Below are 14698 nucleotides of genomic sequence, written 5' to 3'. Positions count from 1 at the left end.
CTGGATATCCACTGTCAAAATAGATTAAGCACTGGATGTAACATATTTATCTCAAAGTTGATTTAAAAAGACTGTTCAATGTAAACATCCCCCAAGAACATCTTAGGGCAAGTGTCAGGAATCTCTGGCCGTCCAGATGTTGCTGAATTACAACTCTAGTCAGTCCCAGTAAGCATGGCAGATGGCCAGGTATGATGGGGGTTGTTAGATCAGCAAATCTGGGGGGGCCCAAAGGTTCCCCACATATATTCATAATTTCCCCCCTAGAAGTCTGATATCTGATGGGCCTTCAGGAGATGCCACGAAGCAAAGATATTTAAAGAATGGGCAAGTTCATATATGTCATCCAACAATGCAAAACATGGATTTAGTTGTATAAAATTGTTAGTTTTTTCCTATAGGCAACTGTTAATTTAGATTTAAGGGAATTCATGTTATTGTATCTGCTTTAAATCGCATTTGTTTGCAGTTGTGAAAGTAAGTTACCAGATTTGAATTACAGGAACTTTTGACAGAATAGACTCTACCAGAAACTAACTCACAAAACTTGCAGTGTATGAAATCAAAATGCATTTCCAAAACACAAACAATCCTGTATATACCAAGAAAGGAATAAGACTATTATGTATTAATTTTTATAAATACTTATATGCTACGTATTTCATTAAAAACGCTAAGTGGTTTAACAACAACTATACATTGCTATTACTATAGCTGATCCAGAATCCTTTGACATTGTGAGATGCCAGCTATAGATTCTCACTAACTGCAGCAGAATGGCATATGTCTGATCACTAATAGTAAAGGGCTTCATGGACACATCATTTAACTAGTTGTGATCATCCAGAGAAGAAATTGCTGTTTCAGTATGAATATCAATGTGAAAATCAGCACACCTTAATGTTGCCCAGAGATACCAACATAGACAACTGCAAACTATAAACCTTTAGCATCAGAGTACTTGGATAAATATACTATCATAATTCTTGTGGATGCAAAATTCATCACAATTTCTTTGTGCCTCGATTTCCTTGTGTCCTTATGTTCCACTCGTGAGAAGTCCAAATCAAGGAATTCAACCATAACCTTATCCCCTAACATGATCACATCATCAAGAATATAGCTCCTGAAGACTCAAACGACTTCACAGAATACCACATAAGCAGTACAGAAAAACGCTGCAAGCAGGTTGCAGAACTTCTTATACCATAGCTTGTGCAATTCTCTTCTCCACAGGTACAGCAAACCTAATCTTTGCACCTGCAATATTAGAGCCATTTCCACGTCAGATAATAGAAAACTCCCCACAAAACAACTGGAAATTTGTCCTAAAACATGCATTCCCTGTGTGTAAATTTCAGAAAGCCATAAATAATTTGGTTTTGGCAATGATTATGCTCTAGGACATCCAGCCTTCTACGCCATGAGATCGGTGTAATATGCTTCAACTAAATTGCCCTGATAAGCTAACTGGTTGCCAAATTCTGCACCAGTTGAAGTTTCCAAACCATCTTCAGAGGCAGCCCTACATATAATGCATAGGGGAATAAATCTGAACCCTGAGGAGCCCCACAGTGAAAGCTGCACAGAGCCGAAGAACACTGCCCAAGCATTACCCCCTGGAAAGGACCATACAAGGAGGACTGGAATCACTGCAAAGCAATGCCACCCACCCCCAACTTGGACAGTTGCTCCACGGCCAATTATGTCAAATGTTGCTGGGAGGTAAAGGAAACTTCCCTTCTTTCCTGACAGAAGTCATGATACAGGGCAACCAATACTGGCCCTAAAGCCTCAATCAAGACCCAGACTTGAATTAGAAGTTGGAGGGCTCAGAGAAGCCAACCTCAAATGAGAGCTGAGCTTTCAAAGCCCCTAAATTCATTTCCAGCTTCGATCAAAATGTGAATTCCCAACTTCCCCATTCTCTACCCTTTACTTACTTGTCAAGCAGCGATGGCTGCACATGGGAGAGGAGAAGAGGGAGGTATTCCACCCCATCATAAAGGGAGAGAAAGAAGGAAAACACGATGCAAAAAAAACTCTCCCACTGCTTCTCCTATCTTGGTTGCTGTGGTTCTCTTGCTGACCCCACTTATTGTATTGTATATAGACCAGGCATTTATCTGAAGCCAATCGGATTAAAGTTGCTCTGCACTTTCTATTAAGTTTCATCCATGAATTGTTGTTTCTACAGCAACTTTTCTCTTGTAAATCGAAACATTTTTGTTTCAGTTGAACAACATTGACCAAACTATGTTTTCAGTTTGCTTGGAAATAGAGACAGTGGATGTTTCGTGACCCACAAATGTGGCAAAAGACAAACAAACAAACCATCGGAGGTGTTCAGTGAAACAGCCCTTTATTTAGTTATTTATTGTTCATTTAAATTTACATAAACAATAACATTAAAAAACAAAGAATATATATATAGCACAAGAGTAATTTTGAAATATCTGACCTTTCCATTTTCAGAAATAAAAATGCTTGGTCATCTTATCTCCAAAATATGGCATTACATAAATATCCATGAGCTCTTTATTGTCTTAACTATAAACACAAAGGATCACAGTTACCAGATCAATTTAAAGCAGCATTATAATTTATTAAATATTAAGGTAAATAATAGCATGCTGCAATCAATGTCTGGGGCTTTCAGGGAAAATAAAATGACATTATCCAGGACATGCTGATAAAATCAACTTTGTTGTCCCTACCTTCCAAATGAGTGGCACAAATGTGATAATGAAAATGGTACCCATTAAGTATTAAGATGTTAGTCATGGGTTGTTGCTTTTTATTTGATTAAATAAACAAACCATATCTCTGTGTCTTGTTTGTATCTGCTCATGTAAGAAGCTGAAGCCATTTGGTGACCAGGTCCTTCACAGACATCATTATCTACTTGCCTCCTGTTCCTCAGGTTGACTGCTTAATACGAGTATTTAGTTGGTCACTCTATCTAGCACCAGGAAAAGGTGGGGCTAGTTTGGTTTCTGTATCTTGGGGTGTTTTCTTCTCCAACAAACTCCACTTCCACAGATGGGGGTGCCGCGAATACTTTCTTATCATTCCATTCTGTTTCTTCCATGTTTGGGTTGACTTCGTCTAGACCTGTGCATGAAATAAAGGACTGGTCAGTAGGCTACACCTTCTCTATTTTCAGTGGATAAACAGTGTTCAAGGTATCTTTGGTTTCGGTTGCAAATATGGAAAGCACAGCAGGTTCTCTGTTGTTAATGATGACTCTGCTTGTTTGAGGGAATGCAGGGGTATTTCCGTATTTCCATGAGTATACAGTGGTACCTCGGTTTACGAACACCTCGGTTTACGAACTTTCGGTTTACGAACTATCCTAACCCGGAAGTTAGTAAACCGAGGTGCCGGAGGTCTACTGAGCGTCCGATGCCTTCGTGGAGGCCAGGCCTTCGCTCCGATGCCTCCTGGAGGCCCGCAGTGAAGGCCCGGCCTCCCCAAAGGCATCGGAGCAAAGGCCAAACCTCCCCAAAGGCATCGGAGCGTCGGATACCTTCGGGGAGGCTGGGCTTCGCTCCGATGCCTTTGTGGAGGCCGGGGAGCGTTTCCGTGACTGGGCTGCATGGGCTGCTACCGGAAGCCGGGGACCGCTTTCGCGGCTGCACAGCCCAGTCGCGGAAACGCTCCCCGGCCTCCGGAAGGCATCGGAGCGGCTTCGCTCCAATGCCTTTGCGGAGGCCGGGGAGTACTTTCGCGGCGCTCCCCAGCCTCCGGAAGGCATCGGAGCCGGGACTTCGCTCCGATGCCTTCTAGAGGCCGGGGAGCGTTTCCACGACTGGGCTGTGCAGCCGTGAAAGCGGTCCCCGGCTTCCGGTTGCCAGGGACTGCTTTCGCGGCTGCACAGTCCAGTCGCGGAAACGTTCCCCGGCCTCCGGAAGGCATCGGAGCCGGGACTTCGCTCCGATGCCTTTGCGGAGGCCGGGGAGCCGCGAAAGCGGTCCCCGGCCTCCGCAAATGCATCGGAGCGAAGTCCCGGCTCCGATGCCTTCCGGAGGCTGGGGCTTTGCTCCAATGCCTTTGCGGAGGCCGGGGACCGCTTTCGCGGCTGCAGCCCAGTCGCGGAAACGCTCCCCGGCCTCCGCGAAGGCATCGGAGCAAAGCGGTTAATCCGTTCTAGGGGGTGTTTTTCCTCGTCTAGAACGGATTAATCAACTTCCCATTACTTTCAATGGGAAAGTTCACTTCGGTTTACGAACACTTCGGTTTATGAACAGACTTCTGGAACCAATTGTGTTCGTAAACCGAGGTTCCACTGTAATGGAAACCCTATACTAGTGGTACCTCGCAAGACGAATGCCTCACGCAACGGAAAACTCGCAAGACGAAAGTGTCTTGCGATGTTTTTGGTGACTCGCAAGACAAAGTTTTCTATGGCCGCGCTTTGCAAGATGAAATTCTTTTGCGGGTTTTTTTTTTTTTTGCCACGGCAAACTGCGCTTCCCAAGACGAAATTATCACAAAATGAAGCAACTCGCGGAACGAATTAATTTCGTCTTGCGAGGCACCACTGTCTTTTGTGAGAGATGCATATGCTGCAACGTATATGTAGGAGTTGTGAGCATCTTTTGAGAAACACTACATTCATGGCGCACCTAGGCGTCATGAAGTTGCTGCAGTTTGAGCCAGGTTCTTAAATTTCACATATAACATTGGCAATAAAGCAAGGAGGAGGAGAACATTCAAGAGAGGTGTAAAAAAAAAAAAGACACTCACCTTGTTACTCTGTGAAACTTGAAAGCAGGAGAGGCTGACCAGGACTGAACTGTGGTGTGTGCTGAGACTGCTCTCATCAGAAACCATGTAGAATTAAAACTTCAAATGAGAACTGGAGGTTTAGAGAGAGATGACCCACACATCTGGTTCACCGACATTAGGCAGCAGCAATGTTGGATCCATCTTGTCATTCCAAACCATGGGTTGCCTCTCTCAAGCATCCTGGCACAGGGTACTTTCCACTGTTGCTCTCCAGGATCAACAGGACCTCAAGTGATCCTTCCTAGAGTGATGCAGGCTTTCCCCAGTTTCACCAGCGAGAGCTATATAGCTGCCACTGTTGCCCCACGCCCCTTTACTTCCTTTGGGAAATCTAGTTCTTCAAAAGGGAATGGCACAAAGGAGAGGTAGATGCAGGCAGAGGGTCAAAAAGGCCCCTGTTCACCAATAGCTATTGTTAGAGCAAGCTGCTCACCAGGAGCTCCCCTTACACTGACCTACTGTGTCTTATAGGCTCCTCCAGAATAGTTCCTGGTGCACAACAATCTTCTGCAAGGTGTGCTGCTGTGGCTTCATTGCAGGATGAGTTAGTTGTTGTAAATGAGTGGTTGCCTCTGTTGGATCTGTGCTGGGATACATCTCAAAGTCATCTGGGTCAAGGGTAATTGGCTGAAGACTCATATTGCTGGTCCTTAGATGTTTCTTCAATCGTTGTCTCCTGCTGCACAGGGGTCATTTTTCTACCATCCAACAGGAATGGTGCTAGCTTCTTACAGAGCTTCTAACTTGTTTTCCCCTCAGCCCCTGCTTGCATGCTGAGCTCCTTTTTTTCTTGTTTTGAAGACTTTCACTTTTCCCCATCATGGGACAGAGGTTTTGTAACATCCCATCTTGCACATTTTTTAGGACAGTCAATTGAAAACTACCTCATCCCTGAACTGAGAATGAACAGTCTCCAAGGGCTGGGTTGCTCAGCTACAGATCTCAAAAGCCCCTACCCTATCCTTCAGATATATATGTGCCTTTTCCAGCTCCACCTCCACTCTGAGGCATGAAGCATTTGACAAACAAATATTTGTTCATCTGCCTTATTCTAATCAAATTCAGAAGTTTTATTGTCGTATTTTAATGACGGCTGATGTATTTAATGATTGCAAACCACTTTGTAAGACAATTATTCCGAAAAATGGTATCTGATACTTTAAGATGAATAAATAAACACCATCTCATCTTATTGCTCAAGCTCAGCTTCAATAATTAGGTGTGAAATGCAATAACAATTACATTCCTATTCTATAAAGCATGTTCCAGGTATCTGTGAGTAAACCACAATGTTGTTGTTTAGTCGTTTAGTGTTTAGTCATGTCCGACTCTTCGTGACCCCATGGACCATAGCACGCCAGGCACTCCTGTCTTGCACTGCCTCCCGCAGTTTGGTCAAACTCATGTTCATAGCTTCGAGAACACTGTCCAACCACCTTTTCTCTGTCGTCCCCTTCTCCTAGTGCCCTCAATCTTTCCCAACATCAGGGTCTTTTCCAGGGAGTCTTCTCTTCTCATGATGTGGCCAAAGTATTGGAGCCTCAGCTTCACGATCTGTGAAGCTGAGGCTTCATGGATCAATGCCTTGTCATGGCAAAGGGTCTTGAATAACTCAGAGAAGCTATGAGCTATGCCATGCAGGGCCACCCAAGATGGACAGGTCATAGTGGAGAGTTTTGACTAAACGTGATCCACCTGGAGAAGGAACTGGCAAGCCACTCCAGCATCCCTGCCAAAGAAAACTCCATGGACAAAGACAACAGACCACAATGTAGCATGATTGAATTTTACCCCTAAGTATAACTGGTTCCATAATTTGATCATCCAAAACCCACCTATGCTGGGAAATGCTGTTTTCAAAAGCTAAAACCTTTGCTTTTCCATAATTGAACTTTAAGCAAATGTATCTGAAGAAGTGTGCATGCACACGAAAGCTCATACCAATGACAAACTTAGTTGGTCTCTAAAGTGCTGCTGGAAGGAATTTTTTTAATTTTCTTTAAACAATTGTGTTTACAGTAGATTAAAACTGAGATAACAAAGCATTTTAGTCCACGTAAAGAGCAGAGAGCAGGGGGAAACTGCATAAGATACAAATTTTCCTATTACCTATTACCTGCTGATTCAGAATCCTAAACTGTGTTTTATATAATTGAGTTTTTATTTTGTTCTGTGTATATCGCAATGTTTTTTGTTGCTATGGCCAACGGCTGATGCAAATAAAGTTTCATTCATTCATTCCTATTACCTAGTTTTGGTAGGAGTCCTTCTGGGTCATTTAAGACAGTTCTGGGATCATTTAGGAACAAATTAAACCAAGTATACATCCTAGGTGGCGCTGTGGTTAAACCACTGAGCCTAGGTCTTGCTGATCAGAAGGTCGGCGGTTCGAATCCCTGTGACGGGGTGAGCTCCCGTTGCTTGGTCCCAGCTCCTGCCAACCTAGCAGTTTGAAAGCATGTCAAAATGCAGGTAGATAAATAGGAACCACTACAGCGGGAAGGTAAACAGCGTTTCCATGTGCTGCTCTGGCCACATGACCTGGAAGCTATACGCCGGCTCCCTCGGCCAATAATGCGAGATGAGCGCGCAACCCCAGAGTCAGTCACGACTGGACCTAATGGTCAGGGGTCCCTTTACCTTTACATCCTTGGTTAACTCTCTTGGTTGTTGGTTTATCTTTAGTAAACGTATTGCCACATCTGATTTGTGAAAGACTATTGGAATACAAAGGCAAAAGAAGAAGAAGCAAGAAGTCTTTTATCAACAAGAATGTCATCCACTTTCTGCCATAACTTGACCCTGGAGATATAATCAAAAGCTACCTTTAAATCCATGAAGGCAGCAAACAGTTTCCCTCACAAGGTTCTTGTATATTTTTCAGGAAGGTGACAGAGGATCAGACAGTGATCAAGGGTTGAACAATCTTCTCTAAATGCTGCTTGAGAATCAGTAAGCATATTCTCAGATTCTAAGAAAGAAATCATTCCATTGCTTAAGAACCTGGCATACAACTTCCCCTTCACTGATGGCAGGCTAATAGGTCTACAGTTTCCCAGATCACAAGCTTGATCCTTACCACTATTGCTTCTTCCAGCTAGAAAGGATCATGCCAGAACAATTCATTGTAGTAAAAAGGGCATCCAACAATGGTACCCACCAAGGTTGCCTTACTTTTGTAAGTTTCAGAGGGATATTAACCAATCCTTGGATCCTTCCCATTCTTGATCTGAGAAATCACAGGTAAGACTTCCTTTACAGAAACTGGGTTCCATTTTGGTGTGACTCATAGCACACCATCAAGTAGAGAGCCTAAATAAGATGTAATAATATCATCTGTGTCTGTAAAGTTGGCTCTAAAGTGGTCCTCAGACATGCGCTGAGATAGAGCGGTTTAGAGCTTGTGATCAAGAATGCAAAACTCCTGAGACCACTTGCCAGAAGGTTTTACGGTCTTTATTAAGGGAAGCATTTAGAAGCAGCATCCATGGATCACAAAAACCTGGTGCTTTTTCTGTGGTAATAAGGCCTTTAATTCCCCCCCCCAACTGAAAATAACAAAAGGAAAGATTACTTAGCCCTGACTTCCTATAAGAAAAACAGGAGCCTTTTAGGGCCTTTTCCCATCAAATTGCTCCTCATCAAACCATTGGACACTCTCAGCATTACACATTAGCATTTTCTTCTTTTAAAAAGGAAGCTTCTCACCCAAAGAGACGCTTTGGAAAAAGATTTCTGCTTTACACACTCTCAACAAGAATTCAAATTAAAGATTCAAACACATCAGTGTTTTATACTTTACACACTGCTCCCTAGGTCTTAACCAGAGCACATATTGTGCCTTCTTTAGGTTGTGTCCAGAAATTAAAATTTGAGGCATCCAAAGTCCTTCCTTAACTGACTAGACCAGGGTTTCCCAAACTTAGGTCTCCAGTTGATTTTGGACTACAATTGCCATCATCCCAGGCCACTGGTCCTGCTAGGTAGGGATGATGGGAGTTGTAGTCCAAAAACAGCTGGAGACCCAAGTTTGAGAAACCCTGGACAAAACAATGATCCTATTTAGTCACCAATACCTCCCTTCCCTAAGACCCTTTGAGGCTCTCCTGGTTGTCTGTGTCCATGTGTGGACTAAGAGTGTCAACAAAGGATTATTTCACTATGTAATTCTTAGGTGACTCAACCTATTTTACATTGAAAACTTGATAGAACTTATCCTGGAAGATGCTGGGGTCTTCATTACCGATCCTACATAAACCTCTCAGCTCAGTCAGGTAGAGAGGTCCTTCCCTAAATATCCCTGTCACTCTGTAGGCCTTGTTAATTAAAAAAAAAATCCATGTGACTGGGTTGCCAGGAGAGCTATGTTTTAGAATTTTTTTAAAAAAAGATTGCCCGGGGTTTTAACTGATTTTATATCTACTTTTTTGTATTGTTACTGTTGCTACGATAATTGCTTTTGTTTCTGATGTTTTTAATCTGTTTTATATTTGCTTTATGGTTCTCTTTTGTAGGCTGTCTTGAAAATCTAGATTAATATTTTTTTTTTACAAAAAGATTCACAAGGCAAGAGCATTCACATCAAAACAGACATCCTTTCTCTTGGGTGAGATGAGGTTGCTTAAATCTAACTGAGAGGCTGGTGCCTAAGTTCAAAGCACAATGTACAAAATGTAATTCACAACCACAATAAAAATGTATATTATTACTTGTTTGGTGAAGGACATTTTACCACAAAGGGTTACACAAAGTGTGATCTCCAAACTAGCTTCAAAATAAAGATGACAAAATGTCTGCTCAGATGTCACAACAACCCATGTGATTTTACAACCCATGGTTTTTTGTGTAGTTTCTGAGCCAAGTCTATACTTCTCAAAGGAAGAGCAAAATATTAGTGAGATATATTGTCACCTTTCCACCACACAAACAGAATTAAGCATGGACTCAAACCAATTAGCCTATCCTCATATTAGCCTGGTTCACACATCACTTTAAGCCATAGTTAAGCTTAAGCGCAGTGTGCACAGGGTGCAATGGTTTGGCTCATTTCTTTCTACAAAAAAACATGAACTGTAACCAAGGATTGTTCTTTGCTTGGGTTGAACATAACACTGAGCCAAACTATAGCAAAGCTCCAAACAGCCCAACAGCAGCAGGAGCTGGGTATAAACAAAGGGCCACAATTTTAATCCCATGCGCAATCACTCTACACATTCACCTTTAAAACATAGTTAAACTTAACTTTGACTTAAAGTGATGTGTGAACCAGCTCACTATTTAGTGCAAATGCATTTTCAGTTACACTAATTTTGTACAACTTAAAAAGCATATTTGTTGCATTAGAAGTGTTGTAGAAGATTTTACCTGCTACAGCTTTCATATATGTACAAAAGAACAAAACGTTAAGATAAACTTCAGCTTGTGTAGGGACTGCATTGGCATAATTTCAAAGCACATGCTTTTCAGATATATTATTTCATTTTCCATGCTGCATCAGATATGTAATTATTTTTATCCAGATGCTGTATTAACAATTGTGTCACTCTGCTATGATTTAAACCTATTGGTCAATAAATGACATCACATAGGAGGAATGCTGCAATTAGGCCATAATATCTTCTGGAAAAACAAGAACCCAGGGAATTAGCTAACATGTTCAAAGACAAAAGCACTGGAAATGAATTATTATATATATATATATATATATATATATATATATATATATAACCAGAACATACTGTATAATGCAGCACAATGTTGCTGAAGCATACATAAATTGTGAGCAAGTCCAAGAGCAGAAATGAGATGTTGAACTGCATAATATATTTACTAGCTAGAGGCTGCACTTTTAGCCATGTTACTTACAGCTGCCAAATTTCAATGGGCACGAATGGGCATCCATAGGGAAGTCTTCTAAATGCATGGGACATTCAGCCTGGACAGTAAGCCTAAAAGGGAAAAGACCACTGTATACTTAAGTCTGCTATTAAAGAGTCATGAAAACCAATTCCATAAAAATAAACTGAATTTACAGATTGCAGAGATTAATTACACAAAATCAATTAAAACTTAACCCTCTATTCTTCCTTTATTTGTTTTATTTGATCCTTCAGAGGACACTGCCTCATCACAACAAAACGGTTCCCAAAACTATAAGGAAAGGCCAACTGAATGAATTAGCGAATTACGGCACTACAGGTTACCCAGTAACATTCAGTTCAAAAATAGGTGCCACATGAACACAGAAGTCCTATTAAAGGCACGTGCCTTAAATAAAACTGATAAATAATTTAATGTTGATTGCTTCAATAAAAGCATCCCCCAAAAAATAAATGCATCAAAGCAAAGACTCATCTAGCAAAACTAGAAACATGCAGCAAACCGGTTTGCCATGTCAAGCCATGGCTTAGCATGGTTCCCATGTTCCCATGGGCAACACACTAATTCCTTGGACCTCTGGCTTCTGTGCCAGGGCCAAGCCATGCTTTGGCTTATTGATTCATCTGAACTCAGGCTCATAGGTGTTCTCATTCTAGACAAGCCATGTGCTGCAAACAAGGTTTGTGCTTGGTTTACAGCTTGTGGTTGGGCTGAAAGAGTCAAACCACGAGCCTAGGTTCAAATGCTAAGCCCTGGATAGTGCAACAGCAGAAATATCAGTAGAGGAGTGCAGTGACTGCAGTCTCCTTTTTCAGAATCCACATGTTCATGCAAAATGAGCCAATATTTGCAAAATGATAAGTTTAAGTATTTTTTTGCAAATGTAACAGATCTCTGATCCACCTGTATTGGGGCATCTCAAAACTATTCATCTGCTAGTTTCACAGCATGCAATGGGTGGTATGTATGTGTGAATAGGCTATTAGAGAGGTCTTTAGATTATCAGGACCTTGGGGAGGATGCAGTTCTTTTCTGCATCCAGTACCTCTGAGAAATGGATGGCGTATTTTGCCATGTTAGGAGTCTGCTTACCCGAGTGTTTGCTGCAGGATGCCTTGAAATGGGAGTGTGAATAATAGGGATCATGCTGGCTTGAGGCTAAAGTGAGAACAGCTTACCAGGACAGTGATCAAAAGACAAAATAAAATGTGCACCTCATGGTGTATAAGAGAGTCCCGTCGTCTTGAATTCGTAGTAGCTTATTTGGCATTGTCATGTTGTGAGCTACTGACTTCTTTCCATTATGAAAGAATGTATCTGGAGTCCAGATTTTGCTGGCCATTAAATTGTTCAGTCGAAGAATGTTCATTGGACCCTTAAACTTTAATCTCTCATCTTTCCATCTTTGGCGGAAGAAAACATCTATTGTGTATTCCTGAAGTGGGGGGGGGGAATATTAAAAGTGTTTTAAAGTTAGTTACTATCGGTCCATCTCAATAAAGTAACAGTAGCACATTACCAACTTGGAGAAAAAGCAAGGAGAGGCAGGACAATCGATACATATTTAGAAATTGTGTGGTGTGTGTGTGTGTGTGTGTGTTTTGCTGCACATGTCTGCATGGCTCATTAAGTTTGCTGTGTACAATGCTTCCAAACTGTGTTTAAGTTTGGACTTTGGTGAGTCTGTGGTGGATAGTATAGCCAGGGCCGTCTTAAACGCCCCTGCCGCTGTGGTGCGCCGGATCTCTCCGGCGCCCTCCCGCCCCGTTTCCCAGCGCGGTGGGCGGGTGGGCACAGCGGCGGGCGGCCGGGCAGGCACAGCGCGATCTCTCTGGCGCCCTCCCGCCCCGTTTCCCAGTGCGGTGGGCAGGTGGGCGCAGCACGCAGCGCGGCTCCCACAGGCGCAGCTGCGCGGCGGACCGGCGGATCGGCCGGCCAGCGGGCGGGCGCAGCTCGCGGCGCCTTTCTGGCGGGCCGGCGCCATGGTGCCCTGCGCCACCGGGGGTCTACCTAGAGCCGGGCCTGAGTATAGCATGAAGGGGAGAAAATAACCCCAAAATGCTTCTCTTCATGCCATGATTTCATGAGGTTGCTGGTATCATTAAGAAGATATCCTAAACAGATCTGCAAGATCATAATGGGACTCAATATATGTTTAATATCTTTATTATATTCACTTCGCTGCATTCATGAAAAACAGATGCGGAAAAACTGGCCTATACATTAGATGCCATATTTTCAAACAGCAATAAATTTATCCCCTCCTTCAATTTTATTACCTCCTTCAAAACATTTTTCTCAATTCTAAACATTTTTGAATGTTTTGTTTTATTTTATTTTAAAGGGTTGTTTTAAGTCCTTTACTAGGATATCCCCCAAAATATTTACAAAAATATTAAATCCTGCAAAACTATGCTAAAGAATTTTGTTGCCTTAGCTATTCCCCTCATTAATAATACACACAATGATAAACATACAGCTTCATTTTATTACCTAATGTGTTCCAAGTTAATTTTACTTGCTAATGTGATTCTGTGATGGTTGCTTTGCATATCGACAGTCCCAGTTCCTTGCAATTTAGTAGAGTAATTGCAAAAAAAGCGAGGTCTTCTTGTTAATTTGTGCCACAGTAAATATTTTTAATAGGAGTACGGTACATGCATTACAGTGCAACATTTGATACGCTTCCATTCTGCTAATTTTCTTCTGGTAATGCAAGCTTCAGTTTCAGCAGCCTGGAGAACAGGGAAATATCTTCACAACAGGTAAACCTGGAATACAATCCTCCACACACTTACCTGAGAGTAAGTCCCATTGAGCTAAACGAGGCTTACTCTTTAGTAAGAGTAATGAATAGGATTGCACTGTTGGCATGGATATTTTTTGCCCCTCCTGATCCTTTTCTTTCATTTCTCACCTTGCATTCATTTTTCTCTATACCAGGGGTGGCCAACTCCCAAGAGACTGCGATCTACAGTTAAAAACTGGCAGTGATCTACCCCTTTTTGGGGGGGGGGGGTTCGAGTCAAAGTTGTTGAGTTTTTTCAGGGAGGAGGTAAAATGTTCAGCCTTTTTTTAGGGGAGCCACAGTTGTTCAGCTTCTTTGGGGGGGAAGCCAATGATCTACCAGTGATCTACTGCAGACGTCCAGTGATCTACCGGTAGATCACGATCTACCTGTTGGACATGCCTGCTCTATACCAAAAACAGGAGGCTTGTGCTAATCTTGCACTGCAGTAAGACACAAGCTCCTGTGTAGAACCAAATTGTGCAAATGACCCAGAAAGCCGGTATACACTCCATCTTGGTAGTCAAGATAGCCCTGGGACTAGGGTTCTTGTGCTACTCTCTTATCAGCGACTCTCTTATCTGAGAGGTAGATGAAAATTGGGAAGGTGCCTCTAAGCAAGCAGTGAGTTAATTGGGCTATTGTTGCCTGCTTACTTAGTTTGCTCTCTTTTTTAAAAATCAGTATTGCTTAACATATTAGCCCCTCGAGGACAAGTCATGGCAAATGCTCTATGTTTCAGCATCTATCCTGAGCCTGCAATGGCAGCAAGGCTCTGCAGGTTTTTCATAGAATTGTAGAGTTGGAAGGGACCACAAGGAACATCTTGTCCAATCCCCTGAAATGCAGGAATATTTTGCCCAAGGTGGGGCTTGAGGTTAAGACTGTCTTCTAAGTTTTTGCCTTCTTCGAAAGCACGTCAGAATGCAAGTAGATAAATAGGAACCGCTACAGCGGGAAGGTATAGGGACCCAGGTGGCGCTGTGGGTTAAACCACTGAGCCTAGGGCTTGCTGATCAGAAGGTCGGCGGTTCGAATCCCTGCGACGGGGTGAGCTCCCGTTGCTCGGTCCCAGCTCCTGCCCACCTAGCAGTTCGAAAGCACGTCAAAATGCAAGTAGATAAATAGGGACCGCTACAGCGGGAAGGTCAACGGCGTTTCCATGTGCTGCTCTGGTTTGCCAGAAGCGGCTTTGTCATGCTGGCCACATGACCTGGAAGCTATACGCCGGCTCCCTCG

General features: G+C 42.7%; 1 protein-coding gene across 1 annotated transcript in view; it reads right to left on the bottom strand.

Annotated features, from left to right (window-relative positions):
* GABRA2 (gamma-aminobutyric acid type A receptor subunit alpha2) overlaps positions 1–14698 on the bottom strand; it is a 72413-nt gene that overhangs the window by 13058 nt on the left and 44657 nt on the right. Inside the window, exons 4-5 of the mRNA XM_035113167.3 lie at positions 11886–12106; positions 10657–10739 (exon numbers count right to left, since the gene is read on the bottom strand). Coding sequence (XP_034969058.1) covers positions 10657–10739; positions 11886–12106 — 304 coding nt within the window. The remainder of the gene's footprint in view (positions 1–10656; positions 10740–11885; positions 12107–14698) is intronic.

Source organism: Zootoca vivipara, chromosome Z1 (assembly GCF_965207765.1).
Source record: "Zootoca vivipara chromosome Z1, rZooViv2.hap1.1, whole genome shotgun sequence".
Taxonomy (NCBI): Eukaryota; Metazoa; Chordata; class Lepidosauria; order Squamata; family Lacertidae; genus Zootoca; species Zootoca vivipara.
The sequence above is the reverse complement of the archived record's forward strand: the minus strand, read 5'-3'. Positions and strand labels throughout refer to the sequence as shown.